The sequence below is a fragment of the Symphalangus syndactylus genome, chromosome 4 (genome assembly GCF_028878055.3).
Source record: "Symphalangus syndactylus isolate Jambi chromosome 4, NHGRI_mSymSyn1-v2.1_pri, whole genome shotgun sequence".
NCBI classification, from domain to species: Eukaryota; Metazoa; Chordata; class Mammalia; order Primates; family Hylobatidae; genus Symphalangus; species Symphalangus syndactylus.
In genome coordinates, this window is record NC_072426.2 from 141,770,481 (window position 1) to 141,797,273 (window position 26,793).

Genomic DNA, 26,793 nt, shown 5'->3' on the forward strand with positions numbered 1-26,793 from the left:
TGGCATTGAAATAGGCACTTCACGAAGATCATATCTTCAAAGTTTTACATCTACATTTGTGAGAAAGTCCCCTTCTGCATACACAAACTTGGCTGCACTGATACAGAAGTGGGCAAGAGGGAGGGAAAGCTCCAGGCTTAGTAGTTCACGTAAAGCATTTCTTATGATTTTCAGTGAAGCTGGACTTTAAATGAGTTGACAGCAAAGGCAGTCCCTGACCCAGAGGTCTGAGCACTGACACAGCCCCATGTAAAATGCTCTGTCATTTCAGAGAGTGAAGAGCAATATCCACAAACCCATGGCAGGTTCAGGGTGAGAAATCCCAGATGGCAATCTATCTGTAAAACATATTGAATGAGAAATCGGGGAAGGAAATGGTCAAGTTTCACCTCCTGTGGCAGAGACTTCAGAACTATTTTCGAATATATAAAAGGTTGTCATATGGAAGGTTAAAAAAACCTTAATCTGGGTATCTTCATAGAGCAAAATTATGGATAACTGAAATTACAAGGAGATTGATTTGGGTTCAATATGTTCATTTTTTAAAATTAGAACCACCAAAAACATCGTGCATGGTCATACGAAAATATTTTTCCAAAAACAATTAGGCAAATAGAGTAAAGGAGATTCAAATGAGAGAGTGATCCCTAGCCATCTCTAAATCATGTAAGAAAGAAGCAAATTAAATTAATCAATATGAACTTTTGTGAGAAATTAGCTTTTATACCCAGAACCCTATGATCTGTGCTATTCACACCCCCACTCACAGCACATCTTCAGCATAGCATAAAAGTGAATATATTAAGGTAATTATCATTTTTTAAGTATGCTCTTAAAATTCTGACAATCATGCTGAAATAATGTAAAGTTTCTAAGTTCTTCATTTTTTACTGTTTATCTTCAAAAATTAAAGTATTCAAACTCACAATTTTAGAGAAATCTACATAGCTAAGATCTACTGTACTACATACTAAATTAAAATATTGGAGTGCTCTGTCTCCTACATTAAAAAGACTACTGCACAGTAATTCAGGATCTGGGCTCTGAAAACCGTCTGACTCCAGTCAAGACACTGTATGAGTCAGTTCTCCTATATGTAAAAAATTGGGATAGTAACAGTACACTTTCTCATAGGGTTTCTGGAAAAACTAAATGAGATTAGACACGTGAAATATCTAGAATATCACCAGTACACAGTAAGCCCTAAATGTTACCTATTATTAGCTAGTCTTCATAACATCCCAGCTCTGTAGGTTGAAAGCAGCTATTAGCACACATTAGACAATCAATATCCTTAGCTAAGGGAATTAATAAATGTGTTATCAGTCAAGAGAAAATCAAAGATGGGAAATTCAAACTAAGGAAAGAATCAAGAAGGAAGAAGCACAAAATGCTCACTGCTCTCTCCATTCTGCATGGTGCTCCTGAAGAGTTAACAGCTTCTTTTTTTTTTTTTTTTTTTTTTTTTTTTTTTTTAGCAACTAGAAGAATGTTGTTGTCATTTGTTGGGATGGAGAAGAGTGAGGCAGAAGCAGGTTTGGGGAGTTTGGTTCCAGAAATCCTAAATTTGAGATGTCTATTACAAATCCAAGTGAAAATGTTGAGTTGGTGGTTCAGACTAGAGGTCTGAAATTCCTCTAGTTATTTCAAAGGGACATTAAAATTGCCTTTCGAGATATGTGTGATCAATGGGGGTAGATATCATGTCTATTTCTTCTCTCTCTCCAAATGTATTTATTTTTGGCATATATATTACCATGCACAAAATAAATACTTTATGAAAACATGCTGATAGATTTAAGAAATGGACAACTTTCTCCTATAGAATACTAACTACTTGAGCCCTGTACAGTCATATTTTTTCTTTTTCTTTTTTTTCTATTTCTTTTATTGCTGTTTGTTTTAAGAACAGAGTTTTCAGCCTGAAACACACCGACATCTAGACTGCATACAAACTTTGTGTGTGTGTGTGTGTGTGTGTGTGTGTGTGTGTACTTATGCAAGCAGGGATGCATACAGTAGAGTGGAAAATCCATGTTTCTCAAAAGATTCCTAAAGGGCCCTATAAGCTGAAAACAATTATAAAAATTCAGGATCTCTATAGTCTCAGTGATACTAATAAATAATAACAGAACTGTTCTTTTAAATACACAACTTAACAGAACAGAATCATTACAAGCTGTGGAGCCAACCATCCTAGTCAAAATCCAGGCTGCCTTTTACCATGTGATTTTAGGTAGGTTAGGAAAGTCTTGGTCTCAAAGCCTTGAATCGACAGGAGAGAGTGATAATTGCTATACTGAAAAGTTGTGAGATTACATGGTGTCAGGTAACACAAAGACCCTGAAACACAGCGTATAGTAGGGCCCCTCCTCCAATTTGTTTCTTTTCTTCTTCCTCCTCAACTTTCTCTGTTTTTTAGAAGAACTGGGCTAAATAACTACTAAGTGAAACACCAGATAAAACTTACTGTACATTGTATTTTAAGAAAAACACTAAATTATATAACATAATATTTTCTTATGTATACAGATCCTAATTTTTCTCCCCTTTTTGGTATTTAATACACGTAAATTGGTGGGGGAAGGGGCTAAATTCCTAACGAAGAAAATGGCGGTCAGAAACCAAGAGTATGTCAACAGTGGAGAACCTGATGCCACCAATGAAGTTACACTAGTTACACCTGATGAATGACAGCTTTCTGCCTGGCTGCTGTGTTCTTTTTACTTACTAAGACACGATGGTACATTCTCAAGGATAGTGAACATGAAGTGACACAGAGAACACGCTGGATGTCCGATCCTTCTGACCATAGGTGCTGAAGCAGAAATAGAGTCTGATATGCCTATCAAAAAAGAAATTTCTTCAAATGTCAAATTATTTAGAAATATTCTTTTACTCAGAAGTGCTCTTACTTGTAAGAAACATAAAGAAAATGATTGTATAGATTTGACTAAATGGAACTTCAAATGTTTAGTTTAAAAATGTATGATCATTTTAATGATAGAAAATTGAAAAATAATTACAATCAATATGCCAGAGAAATATGAAAACCTAAATATGTAAAGAAATTAAATAACTCAATAAGAAATTAAGATTTAGTAAAACATGAACAGCTGATTCACAAAGGAGGAAACAGATTATTAACAAAAATAAAATCATTCCATTTTACTAAAAATCAGAGAAGTATATGTTAAAACAAAAATTAGCTTATTATAAATATCAATAATATAAAAAAATTTTTAAATAATATCACACAACATTGAAAATTGTGTGGTAAGTCACCTCTCTTACAGATTAAAGATAAAAGTACAGATAGGTATAGAATTTCTGCAAAGCTCTTTGACAACGTCCATCAGGATCATTAAATATATTGATGCCTTTTGATCCAGTTTTGAATTTCTGGGAATTTAGCACAGAGGAATAATAATCCAATATGCATACAAAAAACGTATACATCAAAATGTTCATTATAACATTATTTATATCAGCCAAAATTTTGAAGTAATTTAAGTGCCTAGCATTAAGAAAATATAATGCACTCATTAGATATTACATTTATGAAAAATTCTTAATGACAAGAAAATATGCAATAATCTTAATGAAATGTACACTAAAAATATATATGCAGTCTGGGCATGGTGGCTCACAGCTATAATCCCAAGACTTTGGGAGGCCAAGGTAGGAGGATCACTTGAGCCCAGGAGTTCAAGACCTGCCAGGGTAACAAAGTGAGACACCATCTCTATATAAAATAAAAATTAAAAATTAGGCAGGCATGGTGGCATATGCCTGTGAGTCCAGCTACTCAGGAGTCTGAGGTGGGAGGATCACTTGAGCCTGGGAGGTCAAGGCTGCAGTGATCCATGATTGTGCCACTGCACTCCAGAATGGGCAACAGAGTGAGGCCTTGTCTGAAAAAAAAAAACAAAAACAAAAACATATATATATAAACTATATCTATACACACACATACACACACACACATATATATATACACACACACACAATATGTCCTCAGCTATATAAAAATATATGTTAAAATGCTAATATCAAGAAGTGGAATTATGGATATTCTTACTACTTTTCTGTTTTTTCCAAACTTTCTTATGCAACCACCTTTTACCGCTTGAGAATCAGAAAAAAAAAAAAAAAGAAAGAGGTGCTTAGTAATCCATCATGATAAACAGTAGTATAAAGCATAGTTTGAGAAGATAATCAGAAAATTAGATTTAAGGTATAATTAATTCCACATTTTGACTGTTTATATGGCAAATGATATCTTAGAGCCCTCCTCAATTTGAATACTGGAAAATAAACATGACTGTTGCATTAAGTACTACAGTTTTCTAGTTTTCCAGAGTCTGTTTTAAAATATGGCTTGCAGAAACGAACATAAAATTACATATGCCATCCGATGAATTCAAGGTACATTGAGAGCATGACATTCTAAGATTCAGATAGTATACATGTACTAAGGAGGTATATGGCACCCTTTAGTCTGGTCTAAGGACTGAACTAATCACAAGTTCATTCTCATTTATCAAATTCTATCAAACTTTTATTTAAAGAAATAAAAATTTTAATACCTCTTCCATCATATCATTCCATTTCAAATGTTCAAAATGAGGTGCTAATGCTAAAACCCTTCTTTCTTCTAAATGTTGTATGAGGCTTTTATATGCACTCTGAATCACTGTTTCATTCTGTAAAAGGGAGAAACCCATATAAAATATCTTAAATAAAGTATTTCCCAGCTGTAAAATATGAGACACTTGATGCAAATAAAAACCACAATGACATATTATCTCATGCTCGTCAGAATGGCGACTACTAAAAAGTCAAGAAACAACAGATGCTGGCAAGGTTGTAGAGAAATAGGAATGCTTTTACACTGTTCACGGGGATGAAATTAGTTCAACCATTATGGAAGACAATGTGGCAATTCCTCAAAGACTTAGAACCAGAAATACCATTTGACCCAGCAATCCTATTACTGGGTATATACCCAAAGGAATATAAATCATTCTATTATAAAGATACATGCATAAGTATGTTCACTGCAGCACTACTCACAATAGCAAAGACATGAAATCAACCCAAATGCCCATCAATCATAGATTGGGCAAAGAAAATGTGGTACATATATCCCATGGAATACCATGCAGCTGTAAAAAGGAACAACATCATGTCCTTCCCAGGGACATGGATGGAGCTCGAAGCCATTATCCTCAGCAAACTAATGCAGGATCAGACAACCAAACACCACATGTTCTCACTTATAAGTGCGAGCTGAACAATGAGAACACATGGACACAGGGAAGGGAACAACACACACTAAGGCCTGTTGGGGGAACGGGGGAGGGAGAGCATCAGGATAAATAACTAATGCATGCAGGGTTTAATACCTAGGTAATGGGTTGATAGGTGCAGCAAACCACCACGGCACACATTTACCTATGTAACAAACCTGCACGTTCTGCACATGTATCCCAGAAGTTAAAATAAAGTTAAATTAATTTTTTTAGTGAGACACTTGAATTCTACATGTGTTATAAGGTATACTAAGTAAAATCACCTTCATATGTCTTTAGGACAATTTTTCTTGAGCTCTGATAAACATGCATATTTCCTCTTTGACAAATTAATTTTTATTCTAGAATATAATGAACTGTCTTGGTACTACGGAGCTTTCAAAAATATAGAAAATTAGAGAAGGTAGTATGAACCCCCAATCCTGAACAATTATCAACATATAATACATCTATAATATTTATTGAGACTAATTTAAACAGTCCAAAGGGGGTGAGAAAAATAACTTCTTTTAGGGAAATACTTATAGATAATGAATTAGAAAATAATTTTACAGAAATAAAATCATTAATTTAAAAAGAAAAGAAGGCCAGGCATGATGGCTCATGCCTGTAATCTCAGAACTTTGGGAGGCTGAGGCAGGAATATCACTTGAGCCCAGGAGTTTGAAACCAGCCTGGGCAACATAGTGAGACCCCATTCCTATTAAAAATAAACAAATAAATAAATAAATAATAAAGTTATTCTTAAGGAGAGACCAATCAAGACCCTAGTATTGCATTTTTAAGTCAGTCTGGTATTTCTCAGGCAAAATAGAGACTTACTGGTAACAGTACCTCTTCTCAATATGAAAATAAAGTCTAGAGGCCGGGCACAGTGGCTCATGCCTGCAATCCCAGCACTTTAGGAGGCCAGGGTGGGCAGATCACCTGAGGTCAGGAGTTCAAGACCAGCCTGGGCAACATGGTGAAACCCCATCTCTACTAAGAATACAAAAATTAGGCTGGCATGGTGGTAGGCACCCGTAATCCCAGCAACTTGGGAGGCCAAGGCAGGCAAGAGAATTGCTTGAACCAAGGAGGCAGAGGTTGCAGTGAGCCAAGATCACGCCACTGCACTCCAGCCTAGGCAATATAGCAAGACACCAAAAGGAAGGAAGGAAGGAAGGAAGGAAGGAAGGAAGGAAGGAAGGAAGGAAGGAAGGAAGGAAGGAAGGAAGGGAGTCTAAAGTTCAAAAAAAAAAAAACCTGGGGAAATATTTTAATGACAGAATAAAAGTAAAGCAAATAACTAATCTAAAAGCATGACAAACATCTGTATGTCTTAATTACATGAAGGATGTTTCTCAAAACATGATAAATTTTAGTTTTATTGCCATATTGTACATTTAGAAGGCAATTTTCCAACCAAAACAGAAAAATAAAGGCAGAGTTCCAATTTCAAAGGAGATCTGCTATAAAAAGTAAAAATATGAACTATATTGAAAGATTCTTTTTGATAAACTATCGAATGGCCTGCATCATCAGAATTCATTTCAAAATGTGAAAACTGGAACAAAAGTAGATTCACTCATAAGATTACTAATATATTTTTTGACTCACAAGTTTCATAACATAAATACTGCATAAACCTAATGTCAACTATACCAAAATAATGAGCCTATCGTAACGCTTTGAAAATTCTACAGACTTCCTGAGTTTATGTTAAGGAATGAAATTATCTCATTACTTGCTTCTTTGTCAGTCTTCTTCATTTCTTTCTCATTAAGGGTCCTTCCTCCATGTTAGCCATCATTTCACTGCCTATATGCAACACACGAACCTCTAAACACATGGATTTCCAGTTAAATGCATTTCTTGCTTTCCAGGATCTGGGCGGCAGGACACCCTATGGCTAAATATAGAAGCTAGAGACATACTCCTTTGGGGAAATCCACTGTCAACCTTTTATTCGTAAAGGAAAACCACTTCTTTACTTATAACACTAACAAAAAAAAAAGTATGGGTTTTCCACACCAATAATTGCCTAATTCTCTCCAGACACCAACTGGGTGCCATACAATTTAATTCCATTCCGACACTAACTACCCTGAGTTCATGCAGGCTCCACAGGGTAAGGACTCAGTCCAACAAGATTGCCTCCCATTTCAGACACAAATCACAAATGCCAGGCTTCACATGCTGACAGACCAGCTACAAATCCGGAGTTCCCTCCTCACGTTTGGTAATTTGCTAACAAAGTTCACGGAACTCAGGAAAAGTGGTTTGCTTGCTATTACCAGTTTATTATGAAGGATTCAACTGTGGAACAGCCAGATGGAACAGATGCACAGGGCAAGGTATGAGGAGAGGGGCAGGTGGCCCCAGTAACACCCTGGGTGCACCACCCTCCCAGGACTTCCCAACCTAGGAGTTGAACAAACCTCACTGTTCAAGAGTTTTTATACAGCTTAATATCTAGCCCCTCTCACTCCCTTTCCCAGAGGTTGGTGGTTGGGACTGAAGCTTCCAGCCTCTGATGGCTTGGTCCTTTTGGTGGCCAGCCCAACCCTAAGGCTATCTAGGGGCCCCACCCTAGGTTACCTCATTAGGAAAAATTCAGATGTGATCAAAAGCAGCTCCTTACAAATAACAAAAGACATTACTATTACTCAAGAAATCCCAAGGGTTTTAGGAGCTTTGTGACAGCAACTGGGGATAAAGTGCAAATATATTTCTTATTATACCACAATTAGGTACTTAACATGAACAAATTACTTCAATACTCCAAATATTCTTCTACAGATGAGGTGATAATACCATAATTAGATATGAATAGATAGATATAATAATGCCACAGACCTTAGAGGAGTACCCTGAGAATTAAGAGCAATTTAGGAAAAGGAATTGGCATAAGTGCTTAATAAATATCCATCATTATTATTGTTACCATCATTAAATGTATTACCTCTTCGGAGACTGCCTATAGTAAGTTCCATTAAAAATACAGAAAGAATATTGAGTTAGTGGTTTTGAGAACTAAAACAAGAAATCAGGATAAAAAATGAGAGTTATTAATGTCAATTACCTCCTTCAAAAAAGTTTGGTTTCTGTCTGTGCTTTCCATAGTATGTGCATAAAGTCTGAGAGTATCAGATTCGTGCCCTGATGAAAGCACAACGTTGACTTTCATTCCCCAGGAATGTATAATTAAGAAGTTAAAAAGATACATTTGTAAATCACTCAGGCCTTCCTCTGAAACTATCAGAAAATATGGGTAATACTGTTCCAAGAATAACTTCCAATCTTGTGATAAGCATCCAGAAAACTCCGTTTGCACATCAACGCTAGTATTGTGTTGAAGGTGGAGAATTAAAGCAGTTCTCAATGAAAGAAGTTCAGGAAAATCAAAATATGCATATTCAGCATCCTGTGGTGAGAAAAAGAAAAAAATACATCATTTTGAAATCTTCCTTTAGTGATCTGTTAATTTTGTTACTTACAGCACAAAGCCATATAGGACTTAACCCATGTGATCTAATTGTTTTGCTCGAAGGCCTTAAACTTGACTCATTTCACAAGTGTATGCCACAGGTCAAAATGTGGATTATACAGATTCAGCTCCTTTATTTGAGCAGGCATACACTACTACTTCACGTCTAATTCTTTTACTATCTATGTTCAAATAGGGATTAAAGTAGCAAGTGGATAGATGTATTTCATCTGAATTGAGAAGCTGATGTGAATCACTATTAGTAGATAAAAATGTAACGTTCCAGGTGACATGTCTCCTCCCTAAATAATGTAAGTCTTTACTTAGCATATCAAAATTTCTATTTTTCAAATTTACAAGAAAAAAATAACCCCACTAAAAAGTGGGCAAAGGACATAAACAGACACTTTTCAAAAGAAGACATACGGTCGGGCGTGGTGGCTCACGCCTATAATCCCAGCACTTCAGGAGGGTGGATCATCTGAGGTCAGGAGGACGAGACCAGTCTGGCCAACATGGTGAAACCCTGTTTCTACTAAAAATACAAAAATTAGCTGGGCGCGGTGGTGGGTGGCTGTAATCCCAGCTACTCGGAAGGCTGAAGCAGGAGAATCGCTTGAACCTGGGAGGCGGAGGTTGCAGTGAGCCGAGATCATGCCACTGCACTCCAGCCTGGGCGACAGAGAGACTGTATCTCAAAACAAAACAAAAACACAAACAAAAGAAGACATGCATGCAGCCAATAAGCATATAAAAAAAGCTCAACATCCCTGATCATTAGAGAAATGCAAATCAAAACCACAATGAGATACCATCTCATGCCAGTCAGATGGCTATTAAAAATAATAAAAAATGAGAGTTAAAATAACTCAACATCAAAAAATAACAGATGCTGATAAGGTTGCAGACAAAAAGGAATGCTTAACACTGTTGATGGGAGTGTAAATTAGTTCAACCATTGTGGAAAACTGTGGCAATTCCTGAAAGATCTACCATTCGACCCAGCAATTCCATTACTGGGTATATACCCAAAGAAATATAAATCATTCCATCATAAAGACACATGCACGCATATGTTCACTGCAGCACTATTCACAATAACAAAGACATGAAATCAAACTAAGTCACCAATGATAGACTGGACAAAGAAAATGTGGTACATATACGTCATGGAATACTATGCGTTCATAAACAAGAATGAGATCATGTCCCAAATGCAAAAACAGAAATCCAAATACTGCATGTTCTCACTTGTAAGTGGGAGCTAAATAATGAGAACACATGGACACACAGAGGAAAACAACAGACACTGGGGCCTACTGGAGGGTGGAGGGTGGAGGGTGAGAGGAGGAAGAGTATCAGGAAAAATAACTAATGGGTACTAAGCTTAATACCTGGGTGAAGAAATAATCTGTACAACAAACCCCCATAAGACAAGCTTACCTATATAATAAACCTGTACATGTACCCCTGAACTTAATAAGTAAAAAAAAAAAAATCTGTTTTTAAATGATATTGACACTCTAGCCTACCAGACTGTCATCATTTAAAAAGAATCCTGACTTTTCTATAGGTATCAATCAAAACACTGCTTTCACTTTTAATGGTGCCAAAACTAACCCCCACCCCAAAAAAAATCCTATGTATAAAGATTGAACAAATATAGACTAGAATTCTTAGCAGTAAAACAACAATTGCTTCTAGGAGTGGGATGAGGGAATGGGCTTGTAATATATTTTTGTATTTGGGTTGAGATTTGTTAAAATTGGAAGCCATTCAATCTGTATTTTTAAAAACCATGGTATAATACACTGTTGAGGATGTTTATATAGATCAATCCAAATAAGGATAGTGCCTCTATTGAATTTGCCATTCTACTGGAATGTAAATACAGTTTCTTCTCAGTTTTGATCCTAAAGTGCTTCCTAGAATTTAAGCATACAAATTCAGAGAGCAAAGAAAGATTGTTGAGGGAAGTCTCCTCCTACCTCATGTTCCTAGGTGTCCTTAAAATAAGTATCTATTGTTGCAAATAAAAATTAATTTTAGCTATCAACTACTCTGACTTAATGACATTTCTAGAAGATTATATTCAAGAACTGTAGAATATATATTATTTCCAAGAACACATGGTACATTCACCAAAATAGGCCATGTATTGGATGTCAAAACAAGTCCCAATAGATGTTTAAATAATTGAAATTATACAGAAATATTTTCTTCAACCACAATGGAATTAAATTAGAAATCAATAACACATCTAGAAAAAAGAATTTATACATTAAAACAATAGTTTTTTAATTTTTAAAATCATCCTTAAGTGACTTTATAATTGTACTTTTTTTTGGTAGAAACAGGATCTCACTTTGTTATTCACGCTGGTCTTGTACTCTTGGCTTCAAATGATCCTCCCCGCTCAGCCTCTCAAAGTGTTGTTATTACACGTGTGAACCACCTCACCTGGACTAATTGTACATATCTATGGAGTACAGGGTGATATTTTGATATATATGTATACAATGTGTAATGATCAAATCAGAGTAATTAGCATATTGATCACATCAGACACAATTATTTGTGTGTGTGCGTGTGTTGGAAACATGCCAAATCTGCTCTTCTATTTGAAAAAAAGCAATAAATTACTGTTAATTATATCCACCCTATGGTGCAATAATGTCCTCCAAGATCATCATGTTGCCACAAATGACAGAATTTTGTTTTTTATAGCCAAATAGTATTATATAGTGTATATATACACCACATTTTCTTTATCCATTCATCTGTTGATGAACACTTAGTTTGTTTCCATATGTTGGCTATGTGAATAGTGTTGCAATAAACACAGGAGGGCAGATATCGCTTTAACATACTGATTTCCTATCCTTTGAATGTATACCTAGTAGCGGAGTTGCTGGTTCATATAGTAATTCCTTTTTGTGTTTTCGAGGAACCTCCATATTGTTTTCCATAATTACTGAATTAATTCACATTCATACCAGCAGCACATGAGTTGCCCTTTCTCTACATCCTTACTAGCATTTTTTGTGTGTGTTTTTGACAATAGCTATTCTAATGGGGTGAGATGCTATCTTATTATGGTTTGGATTTGCATTTCTCTGATGATTAATAATGTTGACTATGCTTTCATACATGTGTCGGCTATTTGTATGTCTTCTATTGAGAGATGCCTATTCAGCTCACTTGCCCACATTTTAATTGGATTATCTGTTTTTTTCTTTTGCAATTGAGATGTTTGAGTTCCCTGCATATCCTGGATATTAATTCCTTGTTGGATAAATACTGACAAAATTTTTTCCCATTCTGAAGGTGTCTCTTTACTCTGTTGATTATTTCCTTTCCTGTGGAGAAACTTTTTAGTTTAATATAACCCCATTTGTCTACTTTTGCTTTTGCTACCTGTGCTTCTGAAGTGTTCTCCATAAGATCTGCACACTAACCAATGTCCTGAAGCATTTCCCCTATGTTTTTTTCTAATAGTTCCATAGTTTTGGGTCCTACATTTAAGTCCTTAATCAATTTCGAATTGATTTTTTAATACAGTGAAAGTGAGGGCTCATTTTCATTTTTCTGCATATGAATATCCAATTTCCTGAGCACCATTTACTGAAGACACTGTCCTTTCCCCAGTGAACGTTCTTGATATGCTTTTGTCAAAAATCATTTGGCTGTAAATACGTGAATTTATTTTTGGGTTATCTATTCTGTTCCATTGGTCCAACTGTCTATTTTTATACCAGTACCGTGCTGTTTGGGTTACTAGAGCTTTGTGGAATACCTTGAAATCTAGTAGTGAAATACCCTCAGCTTTTAAAACAACAAATTTCTAAATAATCCACTGGTCAAAGAAAAAAGAATCACAAGAGATGTTAGAAATTATTTCTAATTAAATGGTAAAGAAAAAAACCATTAGATGCAAATTTGTGATATGTAGCGAAAACACAGCTTACAAGAAAAATTTTACTGTTCATAAATAGAAAAAGAAAAAAGATCTTAGCTTAAAATTTCGATTTATGAAGCTAGTGGAAAAAAGAGTAAGGAAAACCCGAGAGAAATAAATAAAGACAAGAGTAGAAATCGGTGAAATAAAAAAAAGACAATACAGAAAATTAACAAAGTGAAAAAAGCTAGGTCTTTGAAAACATCAACAAAATTGATAAATCACTAACTAGATTAATCAAGAAGAGAGAAGACACAACTTAGCAATATAAAGGATAAATGAGGGCAGAAGAAAATTATCACAATAGAGAATCTGTGAGGCTTTGTCACATACAGTAGATGATATTATGGCTTTCACACATTTTTTAAAAAGTTAAATCCTTCTTTTCCCTTAGCAGTATATCAGGTTATAGAATAAGAGATACAACAATGACAAATTGCATTTTAATTTGTAAAATTATGTGATGATTGGCCGGGCGCGGTGGCTCATGCTTGTAATCCCAGCACTTTGGAAGGCCGAGGCGGGCGGATCGCGAGGTCAGGAAATCGAGACCAGGTGAAACCCCGTCTCTACTAAAAATACAAAAAAAAAAAATTAGCCGGGCGTGGTGGCTAATAGTCCCAGCTATTTGGAGAGGCTGAGGCAGGAGAATGGCGTGAACCCGGGAGGCGGAGCTTGCAGTGAGCCGAGATTGCGCCACTGCACTCCAGCCTGGGCGACAGAGCGAGACTCCGTCTCAAAAACAAACAAAAAAAATTATGTGATGATTTCGAAAATAGAGGAATAAAAATCTGTCCCCATTTCACCAGATGTGAATTTCAAGTAGAGCAGTTGCTATTAAGAGTTGGTGTCATGTTTCTGACCAGTCCCCCCCTGTTATTGCATCACTGGTTGTCACTAGCAGCTAGCCAAAAAATAAAGTCTATTTTGCTGCATTAGTCAGGATTTCTGCAGTTTATGTTTAAAAACTGGTTTACAGTATCCAGGTGATGGGTATATGGTCCATGTATCCTCTTTTGGTAAGCTATATTTACAATCTGTGTGCTTTGTAGCCTGCTACACAGAAAGCAGCAGATAATCAAAGATTTAAGGGACACAGACAGCTGCCAGTTCACAAAATGGGAGTGTAATGTGAAAGCTTTTTAGAGGGTTTTTGTTTTTGTTCTAACAAAACATGTTAGAACACGTTTTGTTAGAATACGTGTTGCTTTTGTAGTGTTCTTCTTTTCCTTAAGACAGGAATCAGGCTTACATATAAACTGTTAGCAATTTTAGTTTCCTTCTGTGTTATTCAGTATAAAACTGCATAATTTGAAAATGAATGAAAAAATAAATATTTAGTGGCCAGGCACAGTGGCTCACGCCTGTAATCCCAGCACTCTGGGTGTCCACGGTAGGTGGATTGCTTGACCTTGGGAGTTGGAGACTAGCCTGTACAACACAGCAAGACCCCATCTTTATAAAAAATACAAAAATTAGCCAACCATGCTGCCACACGCCTGTAGTCCCAGCTACTAAGGAGGCTGAGGTAGCAGGATCACTTGAGCCCACGACACAGAGGTTACAGTGTGCCAAAATCATGCTACTGCTGTGTTGTAGCCTGGGAGCTAGAGTGAGACCCTGTCTCGAATTTTAAAAAAAGAAAATTTAGTTTCTGTTCCAAAAAAAAAAAAAAAAATGAAAGAGGAAGCTACTAACACTAACATCACTACAAATCTTTAGGCAGTAAGAGGAAAATAAGAGAATATTATAGGCAACTTTATGCCAAAATATTAGACAATTTAGATAAGATAGGCAAATCCCTTGACATATACAATTAACAAAACTGACACAAGATAAAACAGAAAGTCTAAATGGCCCTATATTTATTAAAGAAATTGACTTTGTTATCAAAAATTTCCTTCCAAGGAAAACTCCAGACCCAAATGGTTTCACAGGAAAATTTGATCAAATTTTATCAAATTCGTCTGAGGAAATAATACCAATCTCATAAAGACTTTTTCAGAAAATAGAAGAGGAAAATGGGCTTTTCAACACATTCACCAGGTCGGCATGATCCTGATACCAAAACCAAACAAAGGCATTATAAAAAATAAAATTGGCCTGGCATGGTGGCTCATGCCTGTAATCTCAGCACTTTGGGAGGCTGAGGCAGGTGGATCACCTGAGGTCAGAGCTCAAGACCAGCCTGACCAACATGGGGAAACCCCGTCTTTGCTAAAAATACAAAAATCAGCCAGGCATGGTGGCACATGCCTGTAATCCCAGCTACACAGGAGGCTGAGATAGAAGAATTGTTTGCACCTGGGAGGCGGAGGTTGCAGTGAGCCGAGACCGTGCCTTTGTACTCCAGCCTGGGCTACAGAGTGAGATTCCATCTCAAATAAATAAATAAATAAAATTACAGATTAATATTTTTCATGACTATATACCAAAAACACTTAAAATATTAGCAAATCAAACCCAGCAATATATTAAAGAAAGGATATCTATCATAACCAACTAAGGTTTTCCCAGGAATAAAAGATTGAATTAATATTTAAAAATCACTTAATGTAATCTACCAAATTAAGAAAACAAAAGAGGAAAGGTGTATCAGAGTTTCCATAAATGTAGAAAAAGTATTTTTTTAAATGTAACACCTATTAATTATAGAAACTCTCAGAAAACCTAAAATAAGAAGAAATTTCCTCAATTTGATAATGGATATATATAAAATAACTACAGCTAATATGATACCTAGTAGGGAAATAATGGACACTTTCCCTTTAAGATCAAGAACCAGTTAAAGATTCCCACTCACTCTACTTCAGCATTTCTAGAGGTGCCAATCACTGTAATAAGGCAAGAAAAAGCAATTAAAAAATCAAATTGGAAAATAAGAAATAAGCATGTATTTATTCACTGAAGACATTGAAAAATCTAAGAAATATACAAATAAGCCACTGAAATTAATAAGTTGTTTTAATAAGATTGCAGGATACCAGTTAACAAACAAAAATCAATTCTACTTCTATATACAAACAGCAAAAAATAAAAAATTATTTTTAAAAATTCAATTTACTGTAAGATCAAAACATGAAATATCTTGAAATAGATTTAGCAAAAGATGTGCAACATCTCCACACTGAAGACTACAAAACTGATAAAAGAAATTAGAGATCTTAAAAAGCAGAGATATATATTGTGTTCACTAACTGAAAGACCATATTGATCTACAAATTTAATGAATATCATTAAAATCCCATTGTTCTTTTTAAATAGAAATTGGCAAGCTGATTCTAAAATTCGTGTGGAAATGCAGAGAACCTAGAATAGCCAAAGTTAAAGAAGAACAAAGTGGGCTTCAAGATTTACTATAAAATTACACAAATCAGGACATTGTGGTACTGGTAATTTGTTAAATCCTTTGATGGAACATAGTAGAAAACCCAGAAACGGACCTACACATATATAATCATTTGATTTTTGATGAAGAAACCAAAGCAATCTACTGGTAGAAGAAAAATGTTCTCAACAATGGATGCTGGAACAAATCAACCTCAATCCCCAATTCACACCACAAACACACAAAAATTAATTCAAGAAATATCATAGCCCAAAATGCAAAAGCTGAAACTACATACTTCTAGAATTATTAATAAATATAGGAAAATATCTTTGTGACTAAGAGATAGGCAATGATTCTTATCAGGATACAGGCACAATAACCATTAAAGAATAACAAATTAGATTTCATCAAAATTAAAATATGGTCATCCAAAGATAGCACTAAGACAATGAAGTGGCAGCCGGGCACGGTGGCTCATGCCTATAATCCCAGCACTTTGGGAGGCCGAGGTGGGTAGATCACGAGGTCTGGAGATCGAGACCATCCTGCTAACACGATGAAACCCCGTGTCTACTAAAAATACAAAAAATTAGCCGGGCATGGTGGCGCATGCCTGTAGTTCCAAGTACTTACGAGGCTGAGGCAGGAGAATGGCATGAACCCAGGAGGCAGAGGTTGCAGTGAGCCAAGATTGCGCCACTGCACTCCAGCCTAGGTGACAGAGCGAGACTCTGTCTTAAAATGAAGTGACAAGCCACAGACTGGGAAAATATATTCGCAATAATATATATGACAAGAGGTTGTATACAGAATATATCAAGAACTACTACAACTCAATATTAAAAAGATAAAGAACCCAATTTAAAACGGTCGAAAGATATGAGCAGATGCTTCACAAGTCATAGTATACAAACGAACAATAAGCACTTGAAAAAGTAGGCAACATCATTAGCCATTTGATAAATACCAATTAAAACACAGGGACATAACACTACACTTCCACCAGAATGGCTGGACTGACCAAATACAAATGTTTGCAACTACACAGGGCACCAGAACTCTTATTCATTGCTGGTGTGAGTGTAAAGGGGCACAACTACCTTAGGAAAAGCTTTGGTAGTTTTATAAAACATATATTTCAATCATGGATATATGCACAAGGAAAATGAAAATTTACATCCACACAAAGACTTGCCTGTGGATGCACACAGTAGCTTTATTCATCTAGGCAAGATATTGAAAGAGACCACTCAACAGGAAAGTGTCCACCCAACAAGAAAATGGGTAAACAAACCATGGCACATTTCTACAATAAAACCTTACTCAAAAGTGATAAAAGGAACAAAATACTACTGCACAGAACAAAATGGATGCCTCTCAAAAATATTATGTTGAATGAAAGGTTTATTCAAAGAGTTCATACTGTAAAATTCTATTTATTAAAAGTTCTAGAACTTTGGGAGACCGAGGCGGGTGAATCGCCTGAGGTCAGGTGTTCGAGACCAGCCTGACCAATATGATGAAACCCTGTCTCTACTAAAAATACAAAAATTAGCTGAGCATGGTGACATGCGCCTGTAATCCCAGCTACTTGGGAGGCTGAGAGAGTAGAATCACTTGAACCCAGGAGGCGGAGGTTGCAGTGAGCTGAGATCACGGCATTGCACTCCAGCCTGGGCAAAAAGAGCAAAACTCCAACTAAAAAAAAAAAAAAGAAAGTTCCACAACAGGCAAAACTAAAGAAGGCAATAGAAAGGATTTAAACAGTGGTTGCTTCTAGGGGATGGGGTGAGGATGGACTGGGCAGGAGCATGAGAAGATGTACTGTGGAACAAGAGTTTGGGTTACACGTGCATGCGTGTGTCAAAATTCAATGGACTGGTAAATACTGTGCACATGCCAAAGCTTGTTAAATGGCATTAGGTTGGAGCAAAACTTTTTGTAACACATTTCAGATCTGTGCATTTTATTTCATGTAAACTTTACCATCAGAAAAATCTGCAAATAAATACTGAACTCTAGTCAATGGCATCTATGATGAAACGTTTCAGAGTTAAATGTAATGTCTACAACTATTTTGAAATGTACCCCCAAAATAAAAGGATTGACAGGTGAATAAAGACATGGATAAGCTTACAGATATATGAAGAAGTAAGTAAAATAAAATGTAATTGTAGGATTTAGATGGTGGGATATAGATATTTTCTCTACAACCTTTCAACTTATCTATATTTGAAATTTTATAAAATGTTGAAATTTAAAGAATGGGCTTGCTGGTGCTTACCACAGGCTGAATTCTTACACTGACTATATAGAAAAGGAGGTAGAGTAAATCTAGCCCATATACTCCTCAGCCCAGGCTCTGTGCCTGATCTATATTGTGAATGTGGGAACAGAGTCGAGGGAAAAAACTTTAATAAAATAAAAAATAAAGAATGGTTATCTCTGAGTAGTGAAATTATGGGTAATTTGTTCTTTTGTTAATCTGCCTTTTTATATTTTCTATGATGACATGCTTCATTTTAGGTCAAAGACTCTTTAGGTTAAGAGATTTCAGTTATAGTCTTCAAAGGACTAAAACGACATCAATCATCATACATTACCTTGAAGAAAACTATGGCGAATTGTCCTCCGTTGCTCATAAGATCCACAAGATAGCATTCAACCAGATAGAAAAAGTGGAGGTTCTGTCCCCACTTGAATGATTTTACACCCAGGCATGTGACAAGCAAGGAATCTCCATCAATCACAAAAAAATTAGATTCCACAAAATCATTTAATATGCTGGAATACCTAAAATAAAAATCAAAGAGAATAGAAATCACAGATGTTTCACAGAGACTTTGTTGCTATTGGTGTTACTATTATTGCATAAGCTACTATTGGTTGAGTACCCCATGCAGTCCATGATGCCTTTTCAAGTATCTCATTTAAGCAACTGTCCTTTAATAAGAAGGAGATAGCACAATTACTATTTTATTAAAATAAAATTAGGCTCAGAGAGGCAAAGGAAATTATCCAATGCTAAATGGCAGAGCCAGGATTTGAACTTGAGAATATGATTCTAAAGGCTGTTATTCTGGATAAGGACATATATAACCCCCAGCTCCATGAATCTGATTGTTTTAGGAAACAGTCTGTTCAGTGACAGCTATGACAACTATAGGAAGAAGAGTGCGTTCCCATCATCTCCAAGCTGCTCCAAGATAAATAGGTTGAGTGATCATGTATATGTATACGGGTTAAGAGGGATGTGGAAACACAGAGCATACAATAGTATAGCTCCTTCTATTTTACTTCACAGTACTTACCCAGCTCTTGGCATTTCATTCAAAATTAACTGTGTCATTTCCCTGAAAAATACTGCATGATCCTTTAACCCTAAAAAAAAAAAAAAAGACTTTTTGAGCCATCAATATTTTTACACAGCTTTATAATTTAGTATATTATTAAGTATAATAATTAAGTATATTATTAAGGAAATGAAATATAGATATCCAATTACTTTGTAACATTATTGAATCTGAATATCTTACAAGATTGTTGTTTTATAGGCTACAAATATCAAAGATTGAGAATTACCCATCGTTGTTGCTTCTTGGGCTATAGGGTAGAAGAGTAGAGCTGGAATTTATTAAATATGGCTGATATATTTTATTTTGGCACCTCTAAAATGGCTACATTTGATGTGAATGGCACCTCTGTAATAAAAGAAAGAAATAGAACTGCAGTTATTCCTAAAACAAAGAAATGGGCCCAAAAAATATGGTTACAATTTCCACAGAGCAAGCAGTCTAGTAAATAAGCAAAGATTGATCAAATAATCATACAAAAAATTTCAAATCACAAATGTGACAAAAGGCACAGAGATGAGGGTGGCTTCCCTAAGGAATTAATGCAAGAACTGAGATCTGAAGGAATGAGTACTCCCTTAATTTGCCCCCCAAAAAAGCAATAAAAAGTATTCTTGGCAAAGGGAACAGCATGTACAGAGGCCCTGTGACAGAGGACAGTATGGAAAGTACGAGATTCAGAAAAGAAGTTAGTGCGGCTGCAGCAGAGGGTAAGGCTGTGTCAGATAAGGTTAGAGAAAAAGGAAGCTAGGCAGTCTTTTAAGGAATTTTAAGGTGTCTTGTCTTCATCCTCAGAGCTAAACTCAGCCATTGATGGCTTTTAAACTGGTTGTAATTTGATTACACTTGCACTTGGTAAACATTACTCTGTCTTTAGTAGAGAGAGCACACTGGATGGGGAGGTGCATAAAGAAAGCTACTGAAATAGTCCTGTAGAAAGATGATGGTGGTTTGAGCTAATTTGGTGCTATTTAGAGCTAGAGAGATGTAGATTTATTGGGGGCTATTTTGAAGATAAATGTGACATAGTTTGGCAATAGATTCCACATGAGAAGGGAGAGTTGGGAGTGTCACGGATGACTCCTCAGATCTTAGCAAGGACAAGAGGATGGATGATGGGGCTCGGACAAAGCACGCGGAAAGGTGGCCAGGTTTCTGGGCTAGAAATAGAACTATCAAGTCATTTGATTACTAAAGATAACTGAGGAAATGAGTATATATCACAGGTAGAAGAAATCACTGAATGCTGCTTATTAGTGACTCTGGGTCACTCCCAAAATAAGTTTCTGGGCCACTCCTGATCACTCCCAAAATGAACTATTGGCACTCAAATCCTTGTCTTGGGAGGTGATTCTGGGAGAACTCACTTCTTCACTTCATATTAACCATAAAGAATAGCAGCAAAATATGGTTAGAACTCAACATTGCCACAGGATTGGTAAATAGAAAAATATTTATAGCCAAAGTAAGTACAGTCTCTGTGAAACTGAAGGGACAGAAAGCAGAATGCATTTATCCAACAACTATTGAATGAGCAAACACCTGCTATGTGACAAGCGCTGCACTTGCAGGTGGGAGTACAGTGAAAAGGACAAAAGTAGGCTTTGCTGCTCTCTAGGAGCTTATCATCTAGTGGAAAAAAATTAATACAATTTTAAATATTTAAAACTTAAGTACTATTTAAAAAATAAAAGAGCTATAACGAATTGGACAGGATTGCTATAGACAGTATCTCCAAGAAAGTGACATTTCAGATGAGCCTTGAAGGAGTGAATGGAGTGGTCATTCAAAGAGCCCCTCCCATTTAAGAGAGAGACAGGTTAGGAAAGCCTAAAACAGCTTTTTTATTAAGCACTGTAATTTTTAAAATTTATAATATGAATCTAAAAGTAAGGATCGTCAGATATAAAATACTGATTAGACAGAAAATAAACACCAAAAATGAAGACAAAAAAAAACAAACTAAAAACATCAAAATATTCTAAAAGACATACTGAGAAAAAGAGATAATTTCGAAGTCAGAAGAGAACTTTAAAAAATTCCAACTAGAATTTTCATTCAGAATCAAAGATACTGAATCTATGAAATAGGAGCTTGCATGCTGCTATTGAAAAGAAAAAAATACAGGAACAAGAAAGCACTCTTGAAAATTCAAAGCAAGACTGCAGATATAAAATAAATTAGTTTGCTGAACAATAAAGCAGAATCCCAAGTTAAAAGACAGAGTCCAGAAAGACAATGAGATAGAAATAAAAGAAACATTAAGACACATGAAAGATTGATCAAAGCTTATATAATCCATTTAAAGGTAATCCTGGAGGAAATAACTGGGATACCAGAATGAGTGGTGAAAATAATCGAAAACATACTGTGAGAAAATGTAATTTAAGAAGACTGCCTCAGGGCTGAAGAGAAATATGAATCCCTAGATTAAAAAGGTCCTCCAAAAACAAAACAAGTTTGATGAAAAAAGAGAAAGCCACAGCTAGATATATCCTGATAAAATTTCAGTACTCCAAAGATAAAGAGAAAATCTAAAGTCTGGCAAAAAAAGAAAGACATTTTAGCCACAAAAGAATGAAAATGAAAGAGGCATTAAAGTGAATAAGAACATGAGCTCTGAAACCAGGATGCCTGGGTTGAATCCCTAATTGTACAACTAACTAGTTGTGTGGCCTGAGACAAATTGCTTACCATCTCTGTTTCTGTTTCCTGTCTGCGAATCTGGAATAATATTATTATCCTAGGGTTGTCAAGATAAAATGTGTTAATACATAAACTGCTTAAAAAGCACCTGGACATAGTGAAAACCGATTAAAGTCAGCTCTTTTAACATTATGGCCAACGCTGAATGCTCTGACATATGACCAATATCTTTCATCTTCTTTAATGCTTTGAAAAGTCTACTTTAATCAACTTTTAATTATATAGAATGCATTTCCTATTTGGATCTGATCACAAAACTTGACTCCATAATGAACACCATGTATATAGTTATGTTGTGTTTGGTTTTCAATTTTTAGACTCAATATATAGACAAGTAACAATGAACTTAATTTATTCAGAGAACCAAAATGTAAATGCTTTGAACATTGATAATATATTAAAATAGCTAACCAATTTGAGAAGTACAAAGAGGGAAAAATGTTAGGAAAAGAGTAGGAATGCTATTATTATTTATTAAAAAAAAAAAAAAAATAGGAAGCCCAGAAATAGCATTCAAAGATGATGTTATATACTAAATGTTTATGTCCCCCCAAAATTCATATTTTAAAGCCCTGAACCCCAGTGTGATGGTAATTGGAGATGGGGGCTTCAGGCGGTAATTAGGATTAGAGGAGGCCATAAGGATAGGGTCCTTATCTGATAGGATTGGTGTCTTCTAAAGAAGAAACCTCAGAGAGCTCATACTCTCTCCCTTCTCCCTTTTCCCCTCCACCCCGTCCCTCCCCCTTGGCTCCTGCTTGCTCACTCTCTCTCTCAGAACACAGCAACAAGGTAGTCATGTGCAAGCCAGGAAGAGAGCCCTCACCAGAAACTGAATCAGCCAGAATCTTGATCTTGTACTTCACAGCCTCCAGAATAGTGAGAAATAAATTTCTATTGTTTAAGCCACCACTCTATAATATTTTGTTACAGCGGTTTTAGCAAACTAAGAGAGAAGATAAATCAAAAAATAAAGATTAAAGAAATAAAAGTTTTTAAAAAGAACATGTTTTGCAATGAAAAAAAAAACCACTTATCCCCTATTGTCAATACAAAGTGTAACCCTGATTAAGTAAATAGTATGAGAAGTTTGTCTTTACAGAAGTAACCCAGTTCAAGAAAATAAATGAGAAATTTATATTTTCCTCGTTTTGAAACATCTAATAAATTAATGGATCTAGCTATTGAACATCAATGGATACTAATATCATAAAAATGGAGATAGCAAGACATTCTCTGTCTCTGAATGGAATATGACACCATCTATGTGAACTCCTAACAAAAATATAAAAAATTAAAAAGAACTGATTATGCCTCTAATTTTAAGAACTAACAGAGAATAGCGAGGGGAGACAAAGAGTCAGAGAAGAAGAGAGAGAGAGAGAAAGAGGGAATCCTATAGATTAAAAAACAAGACATTTATACATCAATTGTAATGTGAAGACTTTCTTTTGGATTCTGATGGAAGCTAAAAAAATTGAAAAAAAAATCCTATGTATCGGATCAGAGATATCAACTATCCACTAAAATTCATGCTCCTCCTTCCACATTTAAGAATTATCACTGAGAAGTAGCTATCTGGCCAATGACTACATTTTCCCCATTCTTTTGGATGTGGAGATAGCCATGAAATTAGTTCTTACCAGTGGAATGTGAGTGGAAGTGATAGCCAGACTTTCGAGAAGTAGGTACACCTTCTCTACTCTTCTCTTTTAAAAAGTTAGGTGCAAAGAATATTAAGACTCCAGGGAACAGTGGAACCACCATATGGAAGAAACTGGGTCCCTGAATCACTATGGGGCCCACTGGCCAGGAAAATCTGCTTTGAACTCTTAGAAGGACAATATACATAAATTTCTATTGTGTAATGCCACTGAAATTTACAAGTTGTAATTGCTACAGAAGTTAGCATTCCCTTACTGCTACAGAAATGGGTACAAAAGTGAAATCCTGGCTGGGCGTGGTGGCCCACGTCTGTAATCCCAGCACTCTGGGAGGCCGAGACGGGCGGATTACAAGGTCAGGAGATCGAGACCATCCTGGCTAACACGGTGAAACCCCGTCTCTACTAAAAATAAAAAAAATTTAAAAATTAGCCGGGCGTGGTGGCGGGCGCCTGTGGTCCCAGCTACTCGGGAGGTTGAGGCAGGAGAATTGCGTGAGGGAGGAGAACATCTGGAAGGTGGAGCTTGCAGTGAGCCAAGATGGCGCCACTGCACTCCAGCCTGGGCGACAGAGCGAGACTCTGACTCAAAAAAAAAAAAAAAAAAAAAGCTTAAATCCAAGACGGAAAAAAGGGAAGCGGCTTGCTGCCAGTCAACGTCCACATTCGACTGGCTGTGCTCAGATGTGATGACCCTTAGTTTCTCCTCAGTACCCCAGATCCCCAGGCCCCCTCGGGTGGAGGACCCGTTAAATGCCTGAGCACTCTCCTCTCTCATGGCTGTTGTCCCTCTTCCCTACCTCTCCCCAAGCCCGACCTCCGCCTGCCCGCAAAGCTGCCGCCCGAGCCCAGCGAGCGCCCCAGCTCCCCGTGCCCGGCGCGCACGAAGCCACCGGGCCACCTCCCCGCCAGGTCCATCTGGATGTTGAAGGAAACCTAGAACCCCCGCGGGACAGCTCCGCTCCAGGGTCCCTAGCGACACCCGACGTCACCCGTAATCCTCACCCTGGCCACCGAACCTGCTAGGTTCAAAGAGCGTCTGAGCTGCACGCCCCGCGGGGAGGAAATGAGCAGAGGGGACCGAGCGCAGAGCCTGGTGGAAGGGGTTCAGAGCCTAGCGTCGGACTGGGCGCTCTGAGCCACACAGCAGCCAGCGCCTGAGTTTATATCTAGGGAGTTAGTTTCGGTTTCTTTTCTCCACCGTGAGGCCTTTTCGATTTCCGCAGTTTTCTGGAGGTAGAATATAGGTCTGCATTGGTTTACTCTGAGAATCTTAGGGAGGTAATAGCAGAAGCGATGATATGCTATCTGGGACTTGCATGTAAATGTAAAGGGAAAGAAAGCAGAGAAATCTGGGACTCTAAACAAGGAACTGAGGCTGAGAGTAAATGCACGCTAAGCACTGTGAAAGTCTATGGTGAGGTGTGGCCTTTTTCTTTTCTGGCAAGGTACTGGACATGCAAAAATGGAGTAAAAAGGGATTGGGGGCTTTGAGTTTCTGTCCTAAGAAGTTGATTTTATGAAAAATTTCCAATAGTATAACTGTCCAGTGTGAACATTTGAAAGGCCAATCATCTATCACAAACAATTTAAACTGAGAAGAAGAATGCTCTTTAGTTTTGTCATCAAGCTCATTGATGTTGGAAATTCGAGTTTCAGCCCTAGCCCATCGTGGCCTTTAGCGCTCCAGACACTTAATTCCATGAGGTTATGCATGTGCAGAATATATTGAGATTCAAGGTGGTGGTGAGGGTGCCTCAGTAACGGCATTGGGTAATAAATGGAGAGAATTCGAAGCCAGAAGTTCCATCTTCAAGAAAAGGAAAGGGTGGAAGTGACTTGTTCACAATAGAAAGAGCCCAGAAGAACAAAGCTTTTTCTCAGACTCTGGAATATAAAGCAGCTTTGAAAAGGAGGTGAAAACATTACTCACTTCTGTCAGGATTTTTCTTTAATTTTTTGTTTGGTTGAAAACAGTTATGATTCTCTTTCACAATGAGGATGACATTGAGAAAGAACCTGAAATGACTCATGATTAAGTCATAAGTTCATCTCAGATGGATTCTTCTCTAGCATCTGATACTGGACCTTTGTATCATCAGGATGCATTTGCTAGCAGCAGAAAATTGGGCTTTGTTGTAAAAGCATTTATTGAGCTTTTTATGTGCCAGGCAATAGGCTAAGCCCTTAACATGTATTATCAGATTAAATCTCACAGAAATCCCATGAGCAACTTTACTGTTGCTATTTTATGGATGAGGTAAATAAGGCTTAGAGAATTCAATTACTTGTCCATGACCCTACAGGTAGTTAATGGTAGCCAAGACTTCAAAATTTAATTCCAAAGATAAAATCTACAATATTCTCTGTATATATTATCTCATTCCAGTTCTTTCAAATACTACGGTGTCATTATTCCGCCCCCAAAGCACGTACAATTTAATGGGGATTTCCTCTTTTGGTTGTAGAAGTGGGCCCTACATGTTCTTAAAATAATTTACTGTCTGCTGTTGTTTTTCTCTCTTAAAAATATAGATGTATCAGGTGGGGATTCCCTAGATGTTAACTCCACACATCCCACTTCCCACCGCAAAGTATATGTACAATGCACATAAGCAGACTCTACTCCAAATCAATATCCAGTTCTTTTCCACTTTAATAATTTATTACCATAACTCCAGCCTGGATGTTAGTCAGAAACTTGAAAATCATAAACTCCATTTCCACTTTTTAGAGACTTCCCCCTTGCCTCAATCTCTCAGCCTCCTTAGGAGCCCCACTCTTTCACCTCCCCAGGATCAACTCTGTGAACAGGCACTGAACCTTCCTCTCACTAACATTCTCAACTGCTTCATCCACTCACTTTCCTCTGCACCTTCCCTGCAACTTGATCACCTGAATCTAGTGAACCATTTTTTGCCCTTACCAGGACATTGAGGGAAATTGTCTAATATTTTTCACCTCAAATTTACTGTTTATGACTATAGGTCCCTGATCT

General features: G+C 36.7%; 1 protein-coding gene and 1 non-coding gene across 15 annotated transcripts in view; one reads left to right on the top strand and one right to left on the bottom strand.

Moving 5' to 3' along the window:
- Nucleotides 1–24,974, bottom strand: part of DDX60L (DExD/H-box 60 like) — a 153,961-nt gene extending 128,987 nt beyond the window's left edge. For 9 of the 14 annotated variants that reach the window (XR_010120607.1, XR_010120610.1, XR_010120612.1 and 6 more), the window contains exons 1-7: nucleotides 24,801–24,960; nucleotides 19,656–19,774; nucleotides 19,385–19,454; nucleotides 18,677–18,866; nucleotides 8,380–8,721; nucleotides 4,590–4,706; nucleotides 2,732–2,845 (exon numbers count right to left, since the gene is read on the bottom strand). Coding sequence is in view for 5 of the 14 variants with exons in the window: in XM_055276354.2 (XP_055132329.1) it covers nucleotides 2,732–2,845; nucleotides 4,590–4,706; nucleotides 8,380–8,721; nucleotides 18,677–18,866; nucleotides 19,385–19,454; nucleotides 19,656–19,659 (837 nt within the window). In the remaining 9 variants the exon portion in view is untranslated. Of the gene's footprint in view, nucleotides 1–2,731; nucleotides 2,846–4,589; nucleotides 4,707–8,379; nucleotides 8,722–18,676; nucleotides 18,867–19,384; nucleotides 19,455–19,655; nucleotides 19,775–22,958; nucleotides 23,079–23,775 lie in introns of all 14 variants that reach the window. The other 5 variants (XR_010120605.1, XR_010120606.1, XR_010120604.1 and 2 more) reach the window with 5 other exon arrangements.
- On the top strand, nucleotides 18,341–18,471 carry LOC129481453 (small nucleolar RNA SNORA51). The gene has a single exon (XR_008657442.1). It is a non-coding gene; the product is annotated as a small nucleolar RNA SNORA51 (small nucleolar RNA).
- Nucleotides 24,975–26,793: the final 1,819 nt, after the last annotated feature.